This window comes from Lepidochelys kempii, chromosome 13, assembly GCF_965140285.1.
Source record: "Lepidochelys kempii isolate rLepKem1 chromosome 13, rLepKem1.hap1, whole genome shotgun sequence".
In the NCBI taxonomy this organism is placed as follows: domain Eukaryota; kingdom Metazoa; phylum Chordata; order Testudines; family Cheloniidae; genus Lepidochelys; species Lepidochelys kempii.
The window spans coordinates 17,098,069-17,125,480 of record NC_136392.1 but is presented as its reverse complement, the minus strand read 5'-3'; the positions used below and the strand labels follow the sequence as shown (position 1 = coordinate 17,125,480).

Below are 27,412 nucleotides of genomic sequence, written 5' to 3'. Positions count from 1 at the left end.
GGGTACGGGGTGAGGCAGGGGACTTGGGCAGGGGGTTGGGGTGCAGGAGGGCTGTGGACTGTGGGAGGGAGCTCAGGGCAGGGGGTTGGATGCATGGGGTGCAGCAGGGGGCTCAGGGCAGGGGGCTGGGGTGCAAGAGAGGTGCGAGGTGCAGGCAGGGGGCTTAGGGCAGGGAGCTGTGGGGCAGGGTGCAGGAGGGGTTCGGGCTCCGGCCTGGTGTCACTTACCTAAAGCAGCTCCGGGGTAGCAGCAGCGTGCACCTGAGCCAGAGCAGGCTCCCTGCCTGCCTGCCCCGGCCGCACACCGCGCCGCTCCGGGAAGTGGCCAGCACCACTTCCCTGCGTGTCCCCTGCGTGAGGGGGGGGCACAGGGCTCCGCGCACTGCCCTTGCTGCACCTCCAGGTACCTCTCCTGAAGCTCCCATTGGCCGCGGTTCCCCGTTCCTGGCCAATGGGAGCTGCGGGAGGCAGTGCCCAGAGGCAGGGGCAACGCACAGAGCCTTCTGGCCCCCCTCCCACCCCATCTCCGGGACCCAGGGATGTGGTGCCGGCCGCTTCTGAGAGCAGCGCGGGGCCTGGGGCACCACAGGGGGCGGGGCCTGGGGCACCACAGGGGGCGGGGCCTGGGGCACCACAGGGGGCGGGGCCTGGGGCACCACAGGGGGCGGGGCCTGGGGCACCACAGGGGGCGGGGCCGCAGGCCGTAGTTTGCCCACCCCTGTCTACTCTCTCAGCATAGGCTACCAAAAGCCTTGGAGAAGTCCCTGTGCAATCCAGGTAGAATGCCAAACCTCTACGACTAACCCAAGATATGAAGTGTTTCTTCAGCTTTAGGCGAATGGGTTTCAGGAAACCCCCCCCACTAGCAAATGAATAATTTGGTTCAGGTAGAAAGCTGACACTGCCTTAAGCATAAATTTAGAAGGAGGCCTAAGGCAGTGACTCTCAACCTTTCCAGGGTCTGATTTGTCTTGCATACCCCAAGTTTCACCTCACTTAAAAACGACTTGCTTACAAAATCAGACAAAAATACAAGTGTCACAGCCAGTATTTCTGAAAATTTGCCTACTTCCTTTTGACCATAGAATTCTAAAACAAAACAATTGGAATATAAATATTATAATTACATTTTAGTGTATAGTAGATAGAGCAGAACAAACAAGTCACTGCCTGTATGAAATTTTAGTTTGTACTGACTTTGCTAGTGCTTTTTATGCAGCCTGTTGTAAAACTAGGCAAATATCTAGATGATTTGATGTACCCCTTGGAAGACCGCTGCGTACCCCCATGGGATATGCGTACACCTGGTTGAGAACAACTGGCCTAAGTGACACCTTGTCGTCTTGGAAGACCATGAAAGGAGGGTCAGCCAGGAGAACCTGAACTTCTGAAACCCTCCTTGCAACCAGAAATGCCATCTTCATTAGACAAAGGTAATGACTTAGCCATGGGTTCAAAGAGGGGTCTTATGAGTTTGGAGATGACTAGATTTGAGATCCCATACAGGTACAGACACACAAGAGTAAATGTTTTAGGATTCTTAAAAAGGCTACTCAACAAAAGAGGGTGAGAGAAAATGGAAAAACCCATCCACTTGTGGATATAGTGGAAAAATGGAAGCCAGGTGGACTCTCACTGAACTAATCAAATGGCCTGGGGATTTCAGGTGCAACAGATAGTCTAGCACATCTGTAACCTCAGTGTGATGGGGTGATAAACATTCTTCCCAAACTGAAAATCTCTTCACTTTGCTGTGTATGTGGCTCTAGTGGATTTCATTTCTGAACCTCTTGGGAGCACAAGAGACTGCCTAGGCTGTGAGGTGGAGATACTGGGAGTTGGGATGTTGAGGCTTGCCTTGGTTTTGACACAGGAGATCCTTGACTAGTTGTAAAGATATTGGTGACCAGATAGGAGAATTGATGTAGGTCTGTGAACCAATACTGTTTAGACCACACCAGTTCAGTAAGGATTAATGTTGTTTTATCTCTTTTCCATTTCCTGAGACCCCTTGGAATGCAAATAAGATGATGACTGGACCAAGGGAGAATGTGGTGGAACCCAAGCTGCAGCCCACCCTGAAGCAAAATCTCATGCACTCATTGTTCAGGTTGGTTGTGAACAGTGTATTGCTGGACACCCCCAGCAGTGGAAAATCTGAAGGAGAGTGACAATCCTGCTGAGAGAACCCACTAGTGTGTTCCTCACTCCTGGAAAGCGGAAGGCCTCTGAGGAAACATTGTGACATATGCAGAGATTCCATAGGAGGATAGTCTCAACTATGCCAGGAAGCTATCTAGTGCATTGGACACACATACACCTCTAGCAGAATGCACGCAAACAAAATTGTTTAAAGGAGAAGGCAGGATTCTGGCTTGAAACTAGGATGTCAGCTGTTTATTCTAGTGTGTTGGCACTTGAGGCCTGAAAGAAGAGTTAAAGCTGCAGTAGGTAAATTTGTCCTGGTTTGCTAATCAAAACTGATCTCTCCTTTCCCTCTGAAAACAGATGACTGAAGCCAGTATAAGGAATGGTGAGAGCACTGGTGCACTAAAATCCAACAGAAAAATTAGGACACTATGGCAAGAACCCATCCAGAGCAAAGCAGTTCTCATCCAAAGCAGTCAGAGGTCAACTTCAGTTTCAGCCCAAGAGATTCAGTCTTAAAGAACTCACGTGTGCATGTCAAAGGATAATGTTTAAATTAACTCTGCTAATGAGTCATAGAATATCAGGGTTGGAAGGGACCTCAGGAGGTCATCTAGTCCAACCCCCTGCTCAAAGCAGGACCAATCCCCAATTTTTGCCCCAGATCCCTAAATGGCCCCCTCAAGAATTGAACTCACAACCCTGGGTTTAGCAGGCCAATGCTCAAACCACTGAGCTATCCCTCCCCCCAAATGCTGTAGGCCACATCCCCCTGAGCAGATGGACAACAGCATGTCATGAGAAAGGCAATCAAACCACATACAGTTCCGATCTTCATAACACCCACAATCTTTATAACACCTCTTATGACTAGATAATCTGATTAGGCAAACTCCTTATGTATTACACACCCAAGGACCTGCCCAGAACATCTGTGCACACTCTGTATCAGAGCCAGAGCATAAAGAAAGCACAGGACAGAGATAGGAACTGCAAGTATGACCCCCAGCTCTGGGACAGTTCATCTGTAGCTTTTGCCATGTCACTTCAACTCTGCCTTCAAAGTTCCTTCCAAGAGTGCATGAGATGCATAATTAGCGTTTAATATAAGCTTTCTCGGGAAGATACATTATAGAGATGCCATCTCTGTCAAACATACTCTGCTCTTTTCCTAGAGATTACAGACAGCTGACCACTATGGGAGTGAGTAGACAAAAAGGTTTAGATGGGCAGTCTCTGGGACATTTTGCAGCAGTAAATAAAGATCTTGGTGAATCCAGCTCCAACATGGGGTGGGCAAAATCCATCTTGAGGAGCTTCCTCTTTAATATTAGAGAAAACTGGATGCTCATGAGAGTTTTGAAGGATCTCTTCCATACATAGACTACATGAGAAGCTGCCCCATAGTGTCCCCCACCAAGTCAGTCCTATTCTATCACAGCTACCTCTCCGAAGGAGGCGGGGACTTCAGACAGTTGCCTTGTGCCAGTGCAATTTGGGTGGTGGTAGGCAGTTGACGTAGCCACCTGCCCACAAATCACTAAATACTCATTTCACTAGGTCATCAGCCAACCATGAAATTGGTGGTGGCAACATCGACCAAATCTAATCCAGACTGCTAACCTGCTGACTGGCAACCTGGCATGCACGAGTCTTTCCCACATGCAATTGCTGCATTTGAATAGCAAAAAGGCAAAGAATCTCCTATTCTTCTTTGGAGCCTGAGCAGCGTAGTTTTCCCTTCCCTTTGCACAGTTGCTCAAGAGAAGGTCTATAGCGGCTTAGCAAAGGAGTGAATGCCTGTGGGAATGCTAAGCAGCTGATGTGCTGGACTATTAGTTATTTCACTGCTACCTGTGCTTCCCCCATGTTTGTTGCATCCACCTGCTGTCTGATCCGTCACTTATATTTAAGATCTCCAGGGCAATGACCATCTTGATTGTGTTTGCACAGTGCCTAGCACAATTGGACCCTGATCTCAGAATGATGTCTCTCCATGCTGCTGCAATAAAAACAATGTTCGACTCCATACCCAAGAGCAGAAGACTGGGTGGACCCTCAAGCACTCTTTTCTTTTCTGTTCGTTGACATTTTGCTCTGTTCTAAAGACTTACCATTTAAGGTACAGAGACCTCCTCTTCCCTTCCTCAACAGATACAAGCCACATGCCTCCCCTTCCTCCCCAAAACAACACACAACATAAGAGACTCCACTGCAATTTCTTGGTTCTTGAATATGTATTTTACTGAAAAATCATTCATAAATTAAATACAAAAATGTACAAACACATGGGTAAATAAATGTAATGATACAAAGGATTGCTCTGCTGAAAAAAGTGTGTGTGTGTGTGTGTGTCTCTCTCTTAAAACACTACATTTCAGTGCAAACATGTACCCTGGCACCTCTTAAAAATGTAAGAGTAAGTTCAAAAGCCATGATGATGGACGGATACGACCTATGGTTTAACTCCACCTCAGACAGTGGGTGACTAGAAGTGTGTGACTCTTGCTCACTTGGTAAATTCCTTATAGAAGAGGATCTTTAAAAAAATAATGAACTTTAAATAAATATTTTAGCAAATAAAACCCCACATGGCTTGTTAAAAAAAATCAGCACTGAACACGCCCTGACTCCCAGCAAGGTTAGTAGACAATGTTGACATACAAGGGGTGCACAAGTGGCCTTGTTGAATTTCAGCTGCCAGAATATGTACAGTTCTTTTTACTATGAGAATTTTTACACCATAACAGCACATGCGCTTGACAAAATGTTTTAACAGTTACATTCCTACACAATATTTGACTTAGCCGATAAGATTAACAGTGCACATTTTAAGATATTCCACATTTTAGAGAGAGGGAAAAACTCAACCTGATTGACAAAAAAATTGCAAAGAGTGACACTGATTAGGTGTGAAACGGGCACTTTCAGGCCAACCTTAAATGAGTACATTTCTGAGTAGAGGGAATGCCTTTTTTGTTCAAAACATAGGGTGTAAGAGATGGTAAAATATACATTAAAGACTGAGGATTCAAACTAAAATACAGCCTAACATCTACTCACACATGCATGCACAATTCACATAGTGGTGAATTTAGACCATTTGAAATACATTCCTTGTTTGAAGCACCATTAAAGACATCAGTTGCTAGCAACATTTCAAGATTAAAGAAATGAGGGGGAGAGTAAAGGTTCAGCATTTGAAAAGGGTCCACAAGAATTACAGGGATCAAGGATCAGAAGCAAGAGAGTCTTTATTGCTATATGTGCCATAAAAACCAAACTATAAATAACCTTCAAGAAACAATTTTAAAGCACACGTATTCCAAGACTTTAAACCTAAATTACAAACTTACCAGCACTTTCAAGGCCAGATGCACTGTCCTTTCATGCAGGCTGATAAGGTCTACACAACAAGAACTCCATATTTTCTAAACCTAAGTTATTCTCGAGAGACCAAAAAGAGCCCTGGTCAATCACACCCACAGCAGATGTGTATGGGGATCATATGTCCATGGAACCGAGAAAACAATGTAAACCATAAGAGTTAAGGAAACAGAAGGCAAACAATGCAATAAAAGAAAGTTAAAGTACTTCTGAGCTTAAATACTCACAATCTCTATATATAGATATATAAAAAAGCAACCCAAAGCACTTTTACCATAGAGAAGTCGAGTAAAAGTGAGTTTGTACATACTGTGTAAGTGATGGATTGGTTTTAAACCAGAAAAAAACAATCCCAAAACAGGCACAACCCAAGGAGAACAGTTCAGAAAAAAAACCTAAACCTGTAAAACTGTATGGGGATATCAACCAAGCACTTCAGTTCTGGATACTTATGTTTTCCTGAACTAATTAGAATGCCCTTCATTTTTTCTCATTATGATTTTACATCGGTGGATAAATCTAGCTCACTATTTGAACTTGTGGAATGCATTCCTTGGCTAAGGATCATAACCAAGGATTCTACCTACAGTTAGAATGTAATTAGTTCAGTGTTCTGTTCAATTTACACAATAAATATATCAAAATACCATTTATGAAACAAAAATGTTACATTAGAGGAATCACTGTAGAACGTTGTTAATTTAGAGGCAGATTTAATAAACTGCAGCTGACTGCCCAAACCTAAAGACAGTGACTGAGGAGGGAAGGTAAGATTTTTGGGATTTGTGCATGGAAACCACACAGGCCTACTGGTGAATTTTGTAAGGGGGCGAGAGAGAGAAGAAGAGGAGGGATGTGTTTGAATAAGTCTAGAATCTAAGCTTGCACTTGCCACCACTGTGGAATAGAGGGTAATGGACAATGAAAACCCAAGAGAAATAAAATGGAAAAACTCCATATGAACTATAATTTACACATTATCTACTGCACAATGATATGAGCTGGATATTTGTTCTTTCATGAAGTTTCCCTTCTCCCTCCCTTCTCCCAAAAAGCCCACGCCACTTCCGTAATAAGCAATGATGTGGCTCCATATTTCTGAACCCCAGCATCCTACCAATTAAGGCCCCTATCCTGTAAACACTTAAGCTTAACTTTACATCACTGGGACTACTCACATGAGTAGAGGGACTTGCTTAGGAGTAACATTATGTACATGTTTGCAGGATAGGGTCTAAATGAGTGACCTTAATATGTAAACCTTTCGCTTGAGTTTTAATTGTAAAAGAAAATAAAGGCATTTTACACAGCTTATTTACACTTACACTTCTTTAAGAAGCGATTCTGTTGTATATAGTTTAAGCAGGTCATTAAAAAAAACAACACATAAATGTAGAAGAATGGTATCATCTTAAGTTTCATTTGATCTCCTATTAGGGCAGTTGCCTACTGGATTGCTTCTGGCATCCAAACTCAAGAAGCCAACAGAGTCATTCAGCCAAACTGGTTCCGTGAGAAGAAAGCACGTCAGATCACTGTTGTGATATCTGAGATTGTTGGAGGAGACGGAATGCAGAGATGAGAGCAGCAGGTCACACCATTGTTCATAAAACCAGAAAGCGAGTGAATTCCCCGAGCTTGCTGCACAAACAATCGGATTGGGCCAGACGATTTGTGCGTGCATTTTCAATTTTATTCTTCGAAATACTGTGATCCTTCATTAGACAATGTGTTTCTTGTCCTTGGTAACCCTATAAAAGTATGTCTAACGTGTTGCTTTCTTGGTGAAGGGCAAAGCAAACTTATTTTCTCCTCTCAGTATTCATTTACCAGAGCCAGCTCTGGTGTCAGGTTAACAGTTATGTTTTTATACAAGGCGTCATACGTAATGTTTGGAAAGTAGTTCAAGTTACTGAGGCCGTCCAGGACTTGCCTCTCTTTTGACTTCCTCAGCAACGCATACCTGTTTAAAAGAGAACAAAAGATGGATGTATCCACTCCCAACACTGCTCAAGGCTGCAGAAATTTAGGCTGAGAGCTACTACACACAGTCCCAACAAGAAAAAGCTAACATGAGAAAATCCTCCTGAACACAGACCCCTTAAGATGTATGTATAAGAGACAACTCCAGAATTTAGACACAAATATTTAATACTTTGCAGAAATAAAATTTTGATCCACTCTCTGGAACGTTGCATAACACAGACCAGAATCAGATCAGTGTTATTTTTTAGACTAGTATGTTTTCTGTGTGTCCAGCTGGCACAGTTTTGTCAAACTGTCAATATGCACAGAAATAAGAATTGATAACTTCCTTCCCCAAAAATGTAGATCATGCTGACACAAAGCAGCTGAATGACTCCAGGCGTTTTCTGTGTACCCCATACAAAAATAAGACATGGCCTCCATCCCACAGAATTTACCATCTAAGTGAGACAGAGTAAATGAGGGGAAGGATGGATGACAAAATAAAATCACTCAAAAGAGCAGGAGCAAATGGCATTGGACTAGAGGCTGGGGGTGAACAGAAACCAGAAGAACTGACTTTGAGGAGCGGGAGAGCAAAGATTCTTGGCACCTCATTTCAGGGTTGGGGGCCCATGGAAAAGAGTCACAGAGGTACAAGAGACAGCACAAGGTGTGAGAGGGAACAGGTGGATACATACAGGCAGGGTAAGGTTCTTTGGTACTTGCACAGCCCTCAATACTGTAGTATCTACATGTTTCACAATCTTTAGTACTTTTCCAGAGGGGGTGTTAAAGTAGAGCATGAAGCCTTTGAACTCGGTCCAGTGAAATATTAAATCAGTAAAGGAACACAGAGGTGAAGTAGTTAATGTTACAGGAGTAGCAGGAAAAGATTTATCTGCAGCGTGCTGGATAGATTGAAGAGGGGGAAGGAGTGAGTCCAGAATGGAGGAGATTACAGTAGCCCAAGCAAGAGAAAAACAGTGGCATATGATACAGTTTTAGCAGTGGGGTGGAAAGGACACAGCAGAGGGAGAAGTAGCAGCGCAGATCTGGCAAGAGATTGGGTGTGGGGAAATTGACAATCAGCTCAAGGTTTGAGTGAACAGACTATGAGTGTGTCAGTAAGGATAGTATACAGGGAAGTGAAGTTCCATTTGATCAATTAAAGTGAGAAACAGTGGGATCCAGGAGGAGATGTGAGGAGGCTGGAGGTTCATCAGCACAGGGCTCTGACATTACAGGAGCAGTCAGGCAAAGCTGTTTACACCAATGACATCAATATAAAGCAGGGCTAAGATGCACCGGAGCAAATACCAGCTTTGGCCCATCTACACTAGGGAGCACTCTTGAGTAAATACACTGGTGGCTCTAACCAGACCCCATACTAGACAAAGCCCTAGTTACAGAAAAAAGGGTAATAAAGAAAGCGTTAGTTCAAAGGCTTTGAACTAAGTCAGGTAGTCCTTAGTCACTGCAAGCTTTACAGTCAGTGGCGGGCTACGATGTTATGCTCTGATTTGTAATACCTCCAGCTAGCAAGCTGAATGGCTTAAAAGATAAACAGACCACTTCAGAACCCTCTGAAACATACCTTCAGGTAGCAACGCACCTCAAGTGACTCTTGCCAAATAAGTGACAGCAGTTCACTGGATGCACCCTGACCATCAGCCTACAAAATTCCAGATCTGATGAAATAAAGGAGGCAAATCTAAAGCTCTCATTTCCACTGCATTGTAGCCCTTTGATACTTCAGAGAAACGGAACAAGTGTGACATTTTTCCCCTGAAATTGACTTCCTTGGTTCAGCTACAGAGAATTGAAATGGTAGAAACTTCTTTTCCTCACCATAATCTGTTTGGTAGCAAAATGAAATCCAGATATAGAGAGGAAAAAGATTTTTATCTCTATCAAACAGAAGCTCGGAGAACAGGAAAGTTGATGCCAGAAAGAGGCCCAGAGCTTAATGAACTACAGGTTCATTCCCTGCTTGAATTTGCAGTTAATTCAAAAAGTATTAGCAGGGTGAGCTTTGTGAGTTTCTCTTCTAGAGCTCTCCTAGCAGTTCCTGTTCTGGTATTAGTAGTGGATAATACAATTTACATCTAATTGCCATTCTAAACAAACAGTTGTAGCTTGTGAGGTGCTAAGTCATGTAATTGTTCACAAATAAATCATTCCCACTGGTTCTGTTAAACAAGCTCTTTCGCACCATTGCATACTGCTCACTCATACTCTTCCTGGGGTTCCCCCTGGAAAATAGGGGACAGCATGTGTGCATTTATGCTTCCAGAAACAGCTCTCTGGGTCCTGTTGGAATGCCAATCCTGATACACAATCTAACTCTTTACATTCTCTCAAACAGGAACAAAACCTAATGATGTGGAGCTTTTCCTGGTGACTCAGCATACTGTTTCACCTAGACTATAAGCTTTGTGGAGCAAGGCACTGTTTTGTTACTTATCTTTACATTCTTAGCATAATGGAGCCCTGATCTTTGGTTGGCATTCCAAGGCACTATTGTAAAATAAAAATAAAAGTCAGAGTTGGCTGAATGCACAATCTTGCTCACTTTAAAATTATGGCAAAATATATTTTCTCCTATTGCAGCTGTGTTTTACACTAGAAAAAATGAAAAGGAAGCCGATTGAGGTGTTATTTCACCTCAAACAAAAATGGAGCAAAATTGCTATGAAGCACATGACTGACATATTACTTTTGCAATTGAAGCTACCTGCACGATGCAAATACAGGAGAGTTTGAACTCCCTCATAAACAAGGTCTAATAAAAACAGGGACAGAGGCTGTTCTAGAAACTATAACACCCAAGGCTGTGGATCCTGCTACAATCCCTCTTACAGGTTAAGCAGGGCTAGCCTGGTTCAATGTTCAGATGAGAACCTTCAAGGAAACAAACGTTGCTTCAGTATGTGGTGCTGACTACTCCACGAGAGGCTCACTTTCTTCAGAGTACAGAGCCAGGGCCGCAGCTTGTTGCCAAAAGGTTCTATGCTGCTAAAATCCACTCTTTTGGAAAAGCAACAACCACTAAACAGGACCTTAGAATAAAGGGTCCAGGGTATTAACCACGCCAGTTTGGGTTATTACATCTTGTCTCCCTGCACTTCTGATTATTCCCTTCCTGTCCTAACACTGTTGTGAAGAAACTCTGTGCATTGCTTGACTGCTGCCACATATTACCCTCGGGGGTAATTACCCTCTTATACAGTATGAATGCTAATTTGTGAGGTGCTTTAGTACATAACGTTAGAACATACAAGCCGCCACAAGGGGTCAGACCATGGTCCATCTTGCCCAGTATCCTGTCTCTGACAGTGGCCCATACCAAAGCTTCACAGGGAGTGTACTGAACAGGGAAATTTTGGAGTGAAGTACCCCTGTCTACTACTCCCAGCTTCTGGTAGATGCTTAGGGTCACCCCAAGCATATGGTTGTGTCCCGGACCATCTTGGCTAACAATTATTGATGGATCTATCCTCCATAAACTTACTACCCAGTTCTTTTTTGAACCCAGTTATACTTTTGGCCCTCACAACATCCCACGGCAATGAGTTCCACAGGTTAGTTGTGCATTGTGTGAAAAAGTACTTCCTCTTGTTTGTATTAAACCTGCAACTTATTAATTTAATCGGGTGACCCCTGATTTTTCTATTGTGTGAAAAGGTAAATAACACCTCTCAATTCACTTTCTTCACATCAGTTATGATTTTATAGATCGGGGTTCTCAAACTGGGGGTTAGGGCCCCTCAGAGGGTCGCGAGGTTATTACATGGGGGGTCGCAAGCTGTCAGCCTCGACCCCAAACCCTACTTTGCCTCCAGCATTTATAATGGTGTTAAATATATTAAAAAGTGTTTTTAATTTATGGGGGGGGGATAGCACTCAGAGGCTTGTTATGTGAAAGGAGTCACCAGTACAAAAGTTTGAGAACCACTGTTATAGATCTCTGTAATATCCCCCCTTAGTCATCTCTTTTTTAAGATGAACAGCCCCAGTTGTCTTACTCTCGTCTCGTATGGAAGCTGTTCCATACCCTTGATCAATTTTGCCACCTTTTTCTGAAATTCTACCAGTTTCACTATACCCTTTTTGAGATGTGGTAACCAGAACTGGACTCAGTATTCAAAGTGTGGGCGCATCATGGATTTATATAGTGGCATGATGATTTTGGAATCCTTCAGAATGAAACATAAATCTTCAATAATAAAAATCTCACTTGCCTTCCCAGGAACTGCACTTCACCTCGATGATGGTGTGGAATTGACTTGTATTTCCCGGTGACTCCTCGTGGCCGAGTCACTGAGTAGCCTGCATACTGAACCCTGTATTACAAAGATAGGGCTGACTGTTGCATTTGCTCCCAATTCAATACTTGCCAAGGCTGAACAATCATAAGCCACAACAGACTTGTCGTCTGTAGTAAGTACAAGTTTCCATTAGCTAGCTAAATGAAGTGAGAAGATTTCAACCAGTTCAGGCTTTGGGCAAACTAAGCTGCTTTCAGTACATTGTGTTTTAATTGAGTAGTCAAACTGATCCTCAGATGAACATCAACATGAGAAATAATGCCCAAGGCCAACAATTTCATAAAGTTTCCTATGGCAAGAACTATATTTCCTCATTCTCTGTTAGTTATGAGCTTCCAATCCAATTTGCTTTAGTAGAACGGAATCAAAGCCCAATCTTTCCATTTATCAGGGTACCCTAAAGGGCGTGATAGTCTCCCCACTCCTCCACCCATGTGAAGAGGGCATGGAATAGCTCCAGAGCCAATCCACACTGCCTGGGTGGGGAGGGGCAGCTTCCCTCCACATGTTGTATAAAGCCCCTTTCCATGCAATGGCAAGGATGGAGATGTCTGAAAGCTGCTCAACCAAATTAAGGCTTTCAGGGGGCAGGCTTAGAACCAGTTCACAGCAGCAGGTAAAATACCCAGGCTTTATTTCACTCAGAGCCCTGAGGAGCGTCCACTGCCAAGAAGTTGGGTGCGTGCACTGTATGCCTGAGGAAATATATCCCCAACCCCTGTGGCAGCACATTCTTTTACCAGGCCAGCCATTACTGTATCATCAATGATGACAGTTTGTACAACATACATCAGGTGTCACGAGTTAGATGCTGTTACAAGAACTCATCAATGAGCAGAAGAGTCACACCATAGGAAAGTCTGCATGGAAGCCTGTCCATCCCCCTATCTTTGGGAAGTAGACTCAAGTCAAAACACACATCAGTACCTGTTCCAAAGATCATCATCCTCTCCGCCCCAGCCCCAGAACGCATTAGGAAAGCCATTGATCTTCCGAAACTGTTCCACTGTTAAGCCACTCACTCCACCAAAGAACTCATTATAAGGAAGCCTAAATAAAAAAGAGCGCATTAGTCACACCTGTTGTGAACAGTGTCGCAGGTCAGGGCTGATGCAATTGCCTGTTCACAGCCTGTCACAGAATATCAGGGATGGAAGGAACCTCAGGAGGTCATCTAGTCCAAGCCCCTGCTCAAAGCAGGACCAATCCCCAAATGGCCCCCTCAAGGATTGAACTCACAACCCTGGGTTGAGCAGGCCAATGCTCAAACCACTGAGCTATCCCTCCCCCGTCAGAGCAGCCATTCTCCTGGATGCAGCTGAATTAAGCCTTGAGCTATTGGGAGGTTTGCTTCTATTTCTGCTATGTTTACTTACACAAAATCTGGAAACCAAACTGAAATTAATCTTTTTAAAATCTAGCTATTGACTTTTTATCCATGAAGGGGGAATATAGGTGCTTACAGATACATATATTTATCCAGCTTGGCTGCAAAGTGTCTTGGCATCTGTCCACATCCATAATAGTTATGGTCATTTTCTGGTATATGGTCCACATCATGAAAGATCAGACAATCCCAGTCCAAGTCCTTCATTGCTTCCCGAAAGCCAATATTGAAGAGCATGGCACGGTTAAATGGTTGGTTACCAGCCTAGGAAGTAGAGCTATTTCTCAGAAGAAGCTCAATATACAATTCATATTATATACATACACACACACACACACAAACTCTATGTACACCAAGTACAAGTTTGGAAGTCAGTCACTCTTCTCATGGCCTCCTACACAAACTCAAGGGGGAAAAAAAAAACCTTAAATTCCTGTTTTTGTAACCCTCTTGCCCTGGTTTAACAATAGATATATGTGCTAAACAAACCTAATTTATTCTAAGAGACTTAATTTCCCAGAAGCTTTCAGAAAGTGCCTGTGTCCAACATAACATTCAGGTGAATGGCATATTATGAGAAGCTAGGTATTGTACACACATCAACGCTAAGCAGTAACCTTTGAAAGCCTATGATATGTACTCTGGCTGATAAAAACACACAGGACACACTTGGAGATTTGCCATTATTGTGCAATAACGGGGGGCAGAAGGCAGTAAATAGCCTTTCATATGTGGGATGCATCGGGCAGCAATCAGTCACACAATAGCAAGTTTCATGGTCCAGTGGTTACTCCCACTGGTGATGGATTAGCTCAGAAAAATACATTGCATATACATGGAAAGTGACTCACTTGCTCAATGACATAAAATGCGAACTGTAAACGTTGGCGCTGCAGCATTGGAATAAGGTGCCTAAAGAGAACTGGAAGATGCTCATAACGATTGCGGAATGGTATCAGGATTGCCACCTAAGAGATGGAAGACATCAGGTAGTTATTACTATATTTGGAAACCAGCTTTCACTTTGGCAGCCCACAAACCTTCAGCTCAGAGCATCGGGTATGCCTGAAGCCATGTGTATGTGTTTACAATCACAGGACCATAGACAATGTTGATGGAAAAGGACTAACAGATCTAACCCATTTCCTGGGGCTGCCATGATGGATTTTTTCCTTCATGCAACATATAACATGGAGCACACAATCGTGTGTTGGCCATTCACTCTCATGCCGCCTTTATTTTGTGCATTTCGGTACTCTAGCTTTTTAAAATATACTACTACTTGGGAGAGACGACGTTTCTTTCAAACATTAACAATTTCATGCTCGGTCAGGGGAGAGAGACTGCGCTGGAGACTTAAATCTTCTACCAACTGAAAAGATAGAGTAGGATTCTCCTACACCATGCTGTTAATGTGTCTCCACCCTTACAAGCAGGGAACCTCTGTAGCAAAGATAAAGTCATTGTCTCCAAGGTCCATGTTACCCTTGGTCTTTCTGGGCTAATTCTTGCTCAAAAAGAGAGGTAATTTTGGTGATCTGGATACCTGTCCGCCAGGAACTAATTCATTACACAAACCTGTAAACGGCCATCTGCATGCAACACATTTCAGACACTATCAGCTGAGCTGGATTTGAACGGTTACTGAGCTGACAGGCTCCACATCCCATTAGCAACACACACCCCTCTCCAAAACTTTCTTATAAAAGAAATGAAGTGCTGACCCATCTGTCACTAGGTAAGAGGCTCCTGAAGCTACAGGTATAAAGCCAGACAAGAAACACCTATGTTACAGGCATCCCTACATTATCTGTGATGTAACACAAGATATTTTTCTTTAGAATGGCAAAATGTAACCATAGCCCAGTTCTTGCCAATGCCATTGTTTGCACTCCTTTGTACTGAACAATGGCATCACATTTTAATGTAGCTTGTGGCTGTTTTGAGGCTACAGTTTACCTTCCAGCGAGGCAGGCAGTCATCAGGTTTCCAATGGCCTCCTAGGTTGATAGACAGGTCTTTAGAGAATAATTGATGGATATCCTCCATTCTGATTTCACTCATATTTACATCAATTGGGCCCTCTGTGTACACAATGGAAAGAAGAGGTCAATATTCCAGTCCCAGCAAGAGAAGGTGCATCTCAGGCTCCTCACACACTTCAGTCTCATGGTCCTACCTCATCAGTGTGCATGCTTCTGCCCACTTCACTTTTCATACACTTATTATTAGGGCTGATTGCAAAATGGGTCTTTTCCTGTCAAGTATCAAAAAACTGATTAGACAATGCTGCCACAGTACCTCATGATCTCATTCTCCTTTATAGCTTGGGCTCCCTGGTCAGACTACATCTCCCATGACGCATCATGGTCTTCCCTCTTGAAGAGAGGCAGTGCATCATGGGAGACTCTGGTTGTGATGCATAATAGGAGTTGTTGTCTGCCCAGGGAGCCCAGCCTTTAGAAGCGAATGGGAGGATAAGGCACTGTGGCAGCATTTCCAAATCAAAATAATGAGATTCAATGAAAAAAATCAATCTTCAGCAGAAAAGTTTTGTTTTGTCAAAAGCCAATTTTCAATTTAAAACAGTTCACAAAATTTTTTTAGTGTCTTCTTTCCTCACTAGCATTTGGCTTCCCAACACACCGCTTAGTCACTATTTTCTGACCATAGGTCAAGGAAGAGAGACTTGCCCAGTGAAATTCAAAATAGGATTTTTTAGAGGATAGTTTGGTGGTCCAATTCATTGTATTCCATTGCTCTGTTTCTAGAACTAGTCCAGGTTGGCAAATATTGCAGTAAGCCCCGTGAAGAGGTAAGGAGCAAGCACTTCTATCATTCCCTAAAAAAAAAAAAGAGGAGTCTCAAACAAAGAGATTGATTAGTTCTGGGAGTCTGGTAAACAATGATTTACAGCATTTGTGCTTGCAGAACAGCATTTCTATTCATTCCCCACCCACGTAACATGGCTAAATAAAAGGAGGTGCAGTACATAAGTCAGGAGGTAGACAAATGGTACTAGAACACACCATCCAAAAACATGCAGGAACAGACAAGGACTCTGGAGCAGTTAGGTAAAACGGTGAAGATCTCCCAGAAACCCACATGTGAGGGTTTGAGGATATTCTAGCGGTTACCAGCATAGCTGCTGATCTCCCAAAGACTGCAGTGTACACAACACTGGGATGGTGCAGAACCTCTAATAAAACAGTAAGCTCTTCCTACCTCCTCCCATTCCCACAGGAAATAGGTTTTATAGGTTGTAATCTGGAAGGAGGAGGCAGCATGGAGATGGAGCATAGGGAGAGGAGAGGAAGATAACGAGTCACAGCACTACTCACTCATAGAAGGGAGTCTCTCGGGACAGGTATGGTTTGGAAAGTAGGTAAAATCTTCAGGAAGAAAAGTTGTGGTTTGCAGAAAGGTTTCACTGTGGTTCAAATCAAGAGGATAATCTAGGGAGGGGAAAAGAAAAAACTACTTGAGCTACAGGTTTTTCCATTCTCCAATATTCTATTACTAACAAAGCCATTTAGCGGACTTATTTCACAACTACAGTGTATTGATGGAACTTTAACTACAATGTACTGATGCATCCTGAACTGCAGGCATTTCCACACAGCTTTATTCCTTGATATGTCATGATCATCAGTCTAGAGTATCTTGGCCTGGCCATTTCAACAGACAGTGTGTACATGGCAACAGGTGGACATTTAAAAACCTTCCCAACATTTCTGCTAGGCAGAACAGCTGAGGCTGAAAGGACAAGACAAGCATATGGGCCAAGTTATGCAGAAGGTTAGATTAGACTATCATAACGATCCCTTCCGGTTTTGCAACCTATGAATTATTTGAGTTGCAACTTCTCTTATTAGAAAAAAAATCAGACTAAAACAATAGGTTGGGTGAAGAGAAGCAAGCACTGCTTGGGTCACTCCTTTCCTAAGGGCACACATGCCAACTCCATCTCCAGACCTATCCTCCAAGCCTGGCAACTTCTCTCATGAATAAAAGATTGCATATCTTGCATAATTCTACTTTTCATTCTCTTAATGTACCACAAATAAAAGAAAATAAAAATCCAGCTTTAGGTGCAGCCTTTTATTCAGTTAAACTAAAAATAAAAGACAAGTGAGGCTGACACTTCAGCAGGCCATGACAGTATCTGAAGAGAACGTTTACACTTATTTCTCAATTAAGCGTAAATACATTTATTTTTAAAAGGTTCTGGGCCTCCAAGAAGTGTATTTCTGTTTTCTACGGACAATGCATTCTTTTCCAAAGTAAGTATCACAAATAGCCACTTTAGGCAACTCCTGAGATCAAAGGGGAAGTTACAATTGCTTTCAAACATTAGGAGAAACTTCTAAATTATCTGTATCAAACAAGAAACCTAAATCACGATACTGTACCTCTCATTAGTTAAGGATCTGAGGGTCAAGACATTCTCTGCAGAATCTGCCTTTTGAGTGGGGTGACCAGATGTCCCAATTTTAAGGTCTTTTTCTTATATAGGCTCCTATTACCCCATCCCATCCCGATTTTTCACATTTGCTGTCTGGTCCTACTTTTGAGTCAAATGTCATCTCACTTTACAAAAGGGAAAAAGCAAGGGGACTGGTTTTATGCCTCCTTTCCCCACTTAAGAGTTATGGACAAGTCATTTAACAACTCTTTGCCTAACTCGGGAGGCAACAGTTCCCAAATTGTGTTAAGTGCAAACAGAACAAAAAGACAGTTCCTGCTCCCAAAGAGTTTACAGTTTAAACGGAGGCCATACAAATACATTGCACATACAAGTACATTGTATGACTTATTAACATCTCGTGGCCAGAACTGATATTCTTGCTGGACACTAAATCAGTCATTTTTTAATTTAATTTGTTTTTTAAAATAAATCCCATTTGAAATTAACCGGTGTTAATACCTAAATTATAATCTATTAAAATAATTTAAATAAATGATCACCATGCTGAGTCAATGAACCCTCAAATTTTAATTAAAGAGAGCGGCTTTTAAAAAAATATTATATACAACAATCAAGGGGAAACCATTTTTTTATGTCAACTCAAGCCTTAAATAACATCTCAGTGCCATGCACTATATTAAGTACCTATATTCTTTTCAGTCATTATAATGGAGCAAATGCTGGTATTTACATTTTTCCAAAGCAAGTGCTTTCAGTTTGTTGTGTAAAAAGCTTTTGCCTTAATTACATTTGGTTCAGTCAAGCTAGCAGGTGTAGAGAGACTATTTTCTTCATTTGGACTATTTCATTTAAAGTTGAAAAACCAACTGGGCCACTAAGGGCCCGCTAAGCTTGGCAACCCCTGCTCTATATCTTGCAACCTTTTGATCAGGTCTCTATAGACAGTATCTTGTACTGATGCATGAAGAGACTCAACTCCTTTTCTTTATACCTGGAATGCGTAGGTATTGCCTTTGGTGTTTGCCAAAATGCAAGAGGGAAACATCTTAAAAGTTCAAGTTCATTAAATAGGCACTTGTTAAAGATTGTTTATTACCAACAGTTACTCAAATTGTAGCTTGCTTAAGCAGTGTCAATAAAGGTACATAGCTGAATGAAGGGCAAAATATGCCAGCCCATTCCAAAAGGCAGTGAGAATGAATTACTCCTGGAGGAATTCTGCGCCATTGCACATATGCAGAATTTATCTCCCCCGCACATTTCTTTGCTTCCCCACAGAAAAATGATTTTCTAATGGGAAAGCAAAGGGAAACCACAAGAGCGGCCATACTACCCTCTTTAGCAGTATGTTTTGGGTGACTAAGGCAGCTGGCAGAGAAGTAAATCACTGTGGGGCAGGAGGTGGGAATGGGGAAGACCTGGCTGGTGGCTCCGCCCCTGCACCGGGTTCAGCTGCTAGTCCCAGCTGGGCTGGGGAGGACGGGACTTCCTCTTCCCCTGCACAGCATCCAGGGCCAGATCACTCCCAGATTTCTCCCCCAGCTGGAGGAAGCTCTGCAAACTCCCTCTACTCCCCACTCCTCAATTGCAGGGGGAGGGATCCCTGTACAGGTAGCTGCTCCCCCATGGACCCACCCCCACCTCCCTCCCCCCGTGGATCCAGAGCCCCTCATACCCAGAACCTCTCACCGAGCCTCATCCCACCCCACACTCAGAACCCCCCACCCGAATGAGCCCCACTCCCCCTGAACCTGGACCACTCCAACGAGCCACTCGGATCCTCACCTCACCTGGATCCCCACCCCACTGAGCCCCACTCTCCCAGCATCTGAACCCCACCCTGAGCTCTTCACACCCAGACCCCCCTACCGAGCTCTGTCCCCCACATATCCAGACCTCCCATGCTGAGCCTCAACCACCTTCACCTGGACCCCCTTGCAGAGTCCCATTACTATTGTACCCAGAACCCCTCAACAAGCTCTTGTGCACCCAGAACCCCCACTGAGCCTCCTGCACCCAGATTGCCCCACACAGAATCCTCTCAACCCACACCTGGATCCCCCCACACTTGGATCCTGCCTTGTTGAGTCAGCCTGCCTGCCTGCACAGAGGGGCAAGGCCCTGGGGTGTTTCTGGGGCAGGCCCTGTCCTTGCTTTGTGTCAGGGTTGGATGCAGCCTCACTGCTGAGTCCATGTCCTGGGGGGGAGCTGAATAGTGATCTCCCACTTCTGTGCAGCCAGTGGCCTGTGCTCCCCAATGCCATGCTAGAGCCTCCACATTTATTTGACAAATAAAATTTGCTTAATTTTAAAATATTATGCGCAGAAAATAAATATATATTTATTTTTGTGCAGAATGCTCTCAAGAGTAATGATATCCAGTATATGCCAATGGTTTTCAACCTTTTTTAATTTGTGGACCCCTAAAAAATTTTGAATAGAGGTGTGGACCCCTTTAGAAATTCAACCTGTGGTCTGTGGACCCCTATTATAGGAGCCTTAGACTGAAATATGACTGAACAGAATTCAACTATAAATCCTGCTGCACGTACTCAGCATGGCATTTGACGCATTTTGAAAAAAGGCGCTAAATGGTGGGCTTCTATGGTGACAACACTTCTGGGTTTTGATCTGGGGGGGGATATTTAAATACTTTTGATTGATCAGAAAAACAGAAATCTTTTTCGGGGATCTGAAATTTTATTTTCACAGACACCTTTCGCACACTCCTTAGACATAGTCTGCAGACCTCCAGGGGTCTGCGGACCAGAGACTGAAAACCACTGGTATACGCCACTGAACACAAAGCCAACCAAGGTCTCCTGTTTAATAGCTAAAAACTGTTTGCATTCTACAGTAGTGGTCACTAACCCGTAGATCATGATTGACTGGTCAATCTTGGAGACTCTCCCAGTAGATCGCGATCTCCAGCCACTAAAAGTCCAGCGGCATTGCCACTAAGGCAGGCTCCCTGCCTGCCCTGGCCCCACGCTGCTCCCAGAAGCTGCCAGCACTCCCTGCGGCCTGGGAGGAGGAGGGGGGCGCCAGGGGTCTCTGCGCGCTGCTCCTGCCTACAAGCACTGCCCCCATTGGCTGGGAAAGGGGAACTGTGGCCAGTGGGAGCTGCAGGGGTGGTGCCTGCAGAGGGGGCAGCGTGCAGCGCCACATGCCCCCCTGCCCCTCAAGGGGCCACATTGGCCCATTCTGGGAGTGGCATGGGGCTGGGGCAGGCAAGGAGACTGCCTTAGCCCAGGTGCACCGCTGACCGGGAGCAGCCTGAGGTAAGTGCCACTCGATGGGAGCCCACACCCCAACCCTGAGCTCCCTCCTGGAGCAGGCACCCCATACCTCCTCCTACAGCCCAAGCCCTGAGCCCACACCCCATCCCGAACCCCTACCCCCTGCCCCAGCCTGGTTAAAGTGAGTGAAGGTGGGGGAGAGCAAGCAAAGGAGGGAGGGAGGGAGGGAGTAGTGAGCAGGGTGGAGTAGATCCTGGGTTGCACTTAAATTCAAAAAGTGATCTTGTGAGTAAAAAGGTTGGAGACCACTGTTATACAGGAACCTGTTACCATGCCAGGTTGTTTCATAACAACTTTGTTCTACAATTGCACCACTAAAAGTGTTGTGTTAGGGAAACAAGGCGCTGAATTGATTTGACCAACTTCTGTTGTGTAGTGCAAAAGCTTGCCTTTCACCAACAGAAGATAGTCCAATAAAAGATATTACCACCCTTTCCTTGTCTCTCTAACATCCTGGGACCAAGATGTCTACAAAACAATGCAAACAATTATGTTAGCAAAGACAGACTGTTAATATAGTGGATTTGTAGCAACTCAAAAAAAAAACAGATGTCTGGTTTGAAGTCTATCCTAGAGAGATCCATTTTCTTTAATATTCTAAAAAATGAAGCTATGTTCTACAGAATTGTTAGGATCCTACTCCCTATGCTATTCAAGTTCCTACACACAGCGTTCATCACCATAGTATTCACTTGCCTTCCAGATGTGTATGGATGTGACTAGCATCTGTCATATACGGCCCTCTTTCTCCCTTCCTCTTCTCAGGGGACAATCACATTTTTCTTCTTTTCATTATATGTACATTAATGATGTATGTTTACACTACCAAAGGCAAGATCAAAAAGAGATGTGCCTTGGAACAAAAGGTGGTAGGCATGCCCCATTCTGGGGAGTGCAAAGAATTAGGTGAGGGGTACAGATGGAGCTCCATTGTTCTCCAGAATCTCCACATTCATTTAAAAATAGTTTCTCATTGTTATGGTTGTGAAGAAAACCTTCAAAGCATGAAACAAGTGTCACAGAGAGAGATCTACCTGAGTTTGCAGAGAGCCTGAGGGCTTGTCTACACTGGCCATTTACAGTGCGGCAACTTTTGGACTCAGGGATGTGAAAAAACACCCCCTCTGAGCGCAGCAAGTTTCAGTGCTGTAAAGCACCAGTGTAGACAGTGCTCCCAGCGCTGGTAGTTACGCCCCTTGTGGATGGTTTTTTTTTTTTAAGAGCTCTGGGAGAGCTCTCTCCCAGGGCTGCGCCGCGACCACATAAGCCACGTTGCATCACTTTAGCGTTGCCAGTGTAGACTAGCCCTGACACTAGAGCTCTGAGGTGTGAACAATCCCATTCATTTCAGTGGGTGGCAAACCAGACCTTCACAAACTGCAGATCTCACAAACCAGGAGGGGCCCAAAGAACTAGCTGGGGAGGGGCACAACGGATGTATAAAAGATGTGTAAGACTTTACCACCACATGGAGCAGTAGAGGAAGGCAGGGATTCAATTGGTTTCTTTTTCCTTAATGTGTGGGCTTAGCTTTCAGAAGTTTGGAAAAAATCTGTTTTAATCTATTTTCACATATTAAAATAGACTGAACTGAGTTGCCAAATCCAGTGGAAATTCTAGTTTTTTAATCAGGTAGTGAAGACTAAGTATGTGGTGAGCTACCCGTTGCTTGGGTAATTTGAGAATGCATTAATACCAAATGGTCAACAATCTAACTTTATGGTAGAAAAGCTTAAGAAAGGGTGTGACCTATCAAACACCACAGCAACTCCCATTCCATATTTACAAAGGTGAGGATCCTGGATTTTATTCATAAAAGTAACAGTTATCTTGTAACACTCCTCTCCCATTTGTTCTCACTATTGAAACCTAATGACACAGCAGGGATTCGCCCTCACTAGGTGTCGTGCTTGTCTGAAACTCACTGACATCATTCCAGCCTGATACTGCATGAAGGTAGGTTGAGACTTTTGCAACAGTGACTCGCTTGTTCTGTGAGAACACTGTAAGTAACCACTTACGTTTAGAAAGGGTTTGCTGGTATAGCTTATACCATTTCCCTCAAACAAAATAAGCTATAGAAACAACGGGGGGAGGGGGGGCTTGCCGGTATAACTGTATTTCTAGTAGGGATTTTGCTGGCACAACTAGGTTGGTTAAGCATGGTGTCTGTCTGTCTCCAAATTAGCTATGCTCGTAAAAGTCCTAAGTTTGAATTATTTATGTAGCTAGAAGAGAAAGACACACTATGTATTACCTAGACCAGTGGCTCTCAATCTTTCCAGGCTTCTGTGCTCCTTTCAGGAGTCTGATTTATCTTGCATACCCCAAGTTTCTCCTCACTTACAAACTACTTGTTTACAAAAATCAGACAAAAATACAAAAGTGTCACAGTACACGATTACTGACAAATTGCTTACTTTCTCATTTTTACCATATAATTACAAAATAAATCAATTGGAATATAAATATGGTATTTACATTTCAGTGTATGTATACAGAACAGTATAAACAAGTCTGTCTGTATGAAATTTTAGTTTGTACTGACTTTGCTAGTGCTTTTTATGTAGACTGTTGTAAAGCTAGGCAAATATCTAGATGAGTTGATGTACCCCGTGGAACACCACTGTGTACCCCTGATTGAGAACCACTGACCTAGAACAGTGGTTCTCAAACTTATTCGATTGCACCCCCTTTCTTTGTGTCTGTAGTCACTGTGGTAGGATGAGCACACTTCCTAAAAGGAAAATCGAACACCATGTGGGGCTTGCCCAAACCTTCCTTTCCTCCCACACCATGTGGAGCTGGACCGAGCCCCTCTCAACTTCCATAGCTCTGTTGCTCATCCCCCCGAGCCCCTTTTTAGCAAAACTGGGCATATGTCCCATTTGCTCTTGCCAACTGATCATCAGTTGGCAAGAGCAAACAGAACAAATGCCCAGTTTTGCCAAAAAAAGTTGGCATATCTGGGGCAGGGCTTAAAAAGGGGACTGTCCCAGCCAAAATGGGCCATATGATCACCCTCGGCTGTGGTAAGAGCTTCCCAGAGAGCCCGGGCAGCTATGGTGAGCTCCAGATCCTCCACCTGCCCTGTTCAGGGTGCCAGGTGCCCAAGAGCAACCCCAGCCCAGGTCCCTGCCCCCTGGGGTGCACCGCCCAGAGCAGGTGGAGGGTCTGGGGCTCCTCAAAATGGCACAGGATCCCTGGGCAGCTCCTAGCACGGCCTGGCTCCGGCTTCTGACCTGGCCAGGGACAGGGCCTTGGGGGGGGGGGGTAGGGGACGTGCGGGAGAGTTGTAGGGACGCAAATGTTCTTGTGCCCAGGGCCCCAATAAATCTTAATCCACTTCTGCACAGCAGACACAACTACAGCAATTTTAAATGGCACTGTTATCAGTTTAGCTTGGACTACCTAAATTAAAACACAACTGGGATGGTGCAAGAAGTGACAGGCACCTAAATTCCCTCTTCTGGGCTGCAAGTTTTGTTGTGCGTGTCCTAGGAGCATGACATAAAATTGCACTACTTGTCTAAAGAAAAAAAGATAAGAAGATGAAGACCAGATTAAGAGAAGTGGCAGGGAAATTTCTTGTGGGAGATTTACATGGTAGACCACTTTTGGAGGCGGAAGATGGGCATGTGTGAAGAGCAATTTGGTTCAGATGGATCACTAATACTCAAAGGTGGTATGTCCAAAGCTGTCAAATCAGTATTACATTCGAGGGAATACAGCGTAAGCAGTTTAAAAAAAAAAAGTAGTTCTGGGGCCTGTAGTCGGAACCCCTGTATCTACTCCCACTTCTGAAACAGACAGACAATTTAGGGAAACTTCAGGTCCTTTCTTGCATGTGAAGAGTGAGGCTCATAAGGATGCGTGTTAATGTATTACCCCTTCAAGAAAACAAAATGTGATTTCACAGATGTCACTCACTGCATCTCTAGAAAGCAGATGAAGCAAAAGGATGCAGCCCTGAACCCATTCTTGTCTTGTTTTGTAAATACCTCAAAGTTAGTAGAGGCATCTGAGGAGAGGGCCATACAGACTCTATTATATTTAGATCACCCTCTATATCAGGGTAGGCGACCTGCGGCACAAGAGCTGATTTTCAGTGGCACTCACACTGCCCAGGTCCTAGCCACCGGTCCGGGGGGGGCTCTGCATTTTAATTTAATTTTGAATGAAACTTCTTAAATATTTTAAAAACCTTATTTACTTTACATACAACAATAGTTTAGTTATATATTATAGACTTATAGAAAGAGACCTTGTAAAAACGTTAAAATGTATTACTGGCACGCAAAACCTTAAATTGCAGTGAATAAATGAAGACTTGGCACCCCACTTCTGAAAGGTTACCGACCCCTGCTCTATATTGTATTATAGAGGGTGATCTAAAAGCAAACACTTCTCTCCTGTGTCTACCCATGCATTTATTCTCTTCAAGAATAACTGTTTAGACTGAGTCACTTTCCAGTGGTAACAGGAATTCTAATCAAATTGAGTTAATTACTAAAAATATACCTGAGTCATTCATGCTGCTGTTCCTCTTGGCATAGGCACTGCGGACCACCTGCTCATAAACCTGAGCTCCTATTGTTCTCATGTTCTCACGAATCATGATGCCTTGGGCTTGCATCATGAAGAGGTAGGTGTTCACTGCAAGAAATAACCAGAGAGATTAAATTAGCAGCAAATTTTATAGGTAGGAGAAACTCAAATACTTAACCCTTTTTGGAACCATTCTGCTTCACCTCAGTTTCCTTGTGTCAGGAAGCTCTTTGGGGGACACAGGCCCAAGTTACCTGATGTGGGATGGAAAGATCATACAATTTCGCAAGACTACATCTAAGGCATATTTCAAAATATATCTGGAACAATAAAAGGAATTTAAACTATTTAGTCCTAAAATCCAGGACTGTATTTTATACTTAGAGGCTACATTCCTACTAAACCCTGATACCACTGAGACATGTTTTTAGTAAACCAGGAAATACAGGATTTTGTAAGTGGGGGACTTTAATAAGAGTGAATTAAGGGTTTTGGTGCTGATGGTGCACTACAGCCTGCTTTGTAACAGAAATCGGCACATAAATATGGAATTTATTCCATTTTCATTAGCCTTGAAGCTCACCTTTAGTCAGTATATTAAGAAAGCCTGTCTGTTGGGGTGCTTAGAACTAGACTAGTAAGTAATAATAACTCTACCTTTACTCATCTTGTATCTTTTTACATGTTGCTAAGTCCCTGTTGCCTTTTGTCTGGTCCCCTTATGCCTTTTCCAAAGCCCCTATGTTTCATGTTTGGACATACGCATTTTTGTGCCACCAGCGATTTTGGACAAAAAAGGATCTTTTAAAAATATATTTACCCTTACTGGTAGCATTACTAATAAACATAGACGGCATGCCTTTCCTGGTTTTAAGAGGAACATACAGGGAGAGCTTACAGCGGCACAGCAGTACTGATGCAGCTGCGCGGCTGTAAGATCTCCCATCTAGCCACTCTATCCCAATGGGAGAGCTCTCCCATTGACAAAATTAAACCATCCCCAACAAGCAGTGGTAGGTATGTTGGCAGGAGAGGCTCTCATGCAGACATAACGCTGTCCACGTTGGTGCTTCTGTCAGTGTAACTTAGGTCTCTCAGCACGGTGTTTTTTCAAACCCCGGAGCAACAGAAGTTATACCAACAAAAGCGCTAGTGTATACATAGCCTTCGTCAATTTATAATTATAAAAAGTCTATCTGAACTGCACCAAGGCCACAGATTATTAACGATAAAGAAGATGTATCCTAGAAGCGAGTTACATTGTATACGGCCGAGTTGTTCTACGGCCACCTTTCAAAGTTGTCCAAGAGAGTTTTTTAAAAACACAGAAAAGAGCAGAGCATCTCACCCCATAGACTGCCACTAGCCTGATGGCAGAAATCCGTACCACAAGGAGGGGGTTAGTCATGTGGAATGGAATAAGGGAAAATGGAATAAAGGATAGGAATGTAATATTCTGTAAGGGGATTTCTAACTATTTTTAAAGAAAATTGCTAAAAGAATTGTGTAGAAAGAGGAAATTTTATACCTGGTCCAAAATTAAAAGATAAATAAGGCTCACTGACAAATTTACATAGGTTCTGTAAAAAGTCTACATACATGCTCCTTCTGGTTTTATCTTTCATTTACATTTTAATATGCTACAATGAATAATTCCACAAAAGACTGTGGGTTGGCTCAGGCAAATGTGATGTGATTTAATATTCTGACATACAATTCTGCAAAAGGTAATGTATTAAAGAATACCTTCTGATGGCTCAGCTGATGAGGCAAGTTTCTAGGATGGGGGTCGGCAACCTTTCAGAAGTGGTGTGCATTTATTCACTCTAATTTAAGGTTTCACATGCCAGTAATACATTTTAATGTTTTTAGAAAGTCTCTTTCTAGACGTCTAATATATAACTAAACTATTGTATGTA

At 43.5% G+C, this 27,412-nt stretch overlaps 1 protein-coding gene across 4 annotated transcripts in view; it reads right to left on the bottom strand.

Annotated features, from left to right (window-relative positions):
• Positions 1–4,365: 4,365 nt before the first annotated feature.
• The window catches only part of B4GALT5 (beta-1,4-galactosyltransferase 5), a 65,866-nt gene continuing 42,819 nt past the window's right edge, over positions 4,366–27,412 (bottom strand). For 3 of the 4 annotated variants that reach the window (XM_073309460.2, XM_073309461.2, XM_073309462.2), the window contains 8 exons: positions 25,467–25,601; positions 16,559–16,672; positions 15,177–15,301; positions 14,069–14,185; positions 13,294–13,481; positions 12,758–12,880; positions 11,744–11,845; positions 4,366–7,497 (listed from right to left, as the gene is read on the bottom strand). In XM_073309460.2, the coding sequence (XP_073165561.1) occupies positions 7,350–7,497; positions 11,744–11,845; positions 12,758–12,880; positions 13,294–13,481; positions 14,069–14,185; positions 15,177–15,301; positions 16,559–16,672; positions 25,467–25,601 (1,052 nt within the window). In that variant the 3' untranslated portion in view covers positions 4,366–7,349. Of the gene's footprint in view, positions 7,498–11,743; positions 11,846–12,757; positions 12,881–13,293; positions 13,482–14,068; positions 14,186–15,176; positions 15,302–16,558; positions 16,673–25,466; positions 25,602–25,696; positions 25,911–27,412 lie in introns of those variants that run through there. The other variant, XM_073309463.2, reaches the window with a different exon arrangement.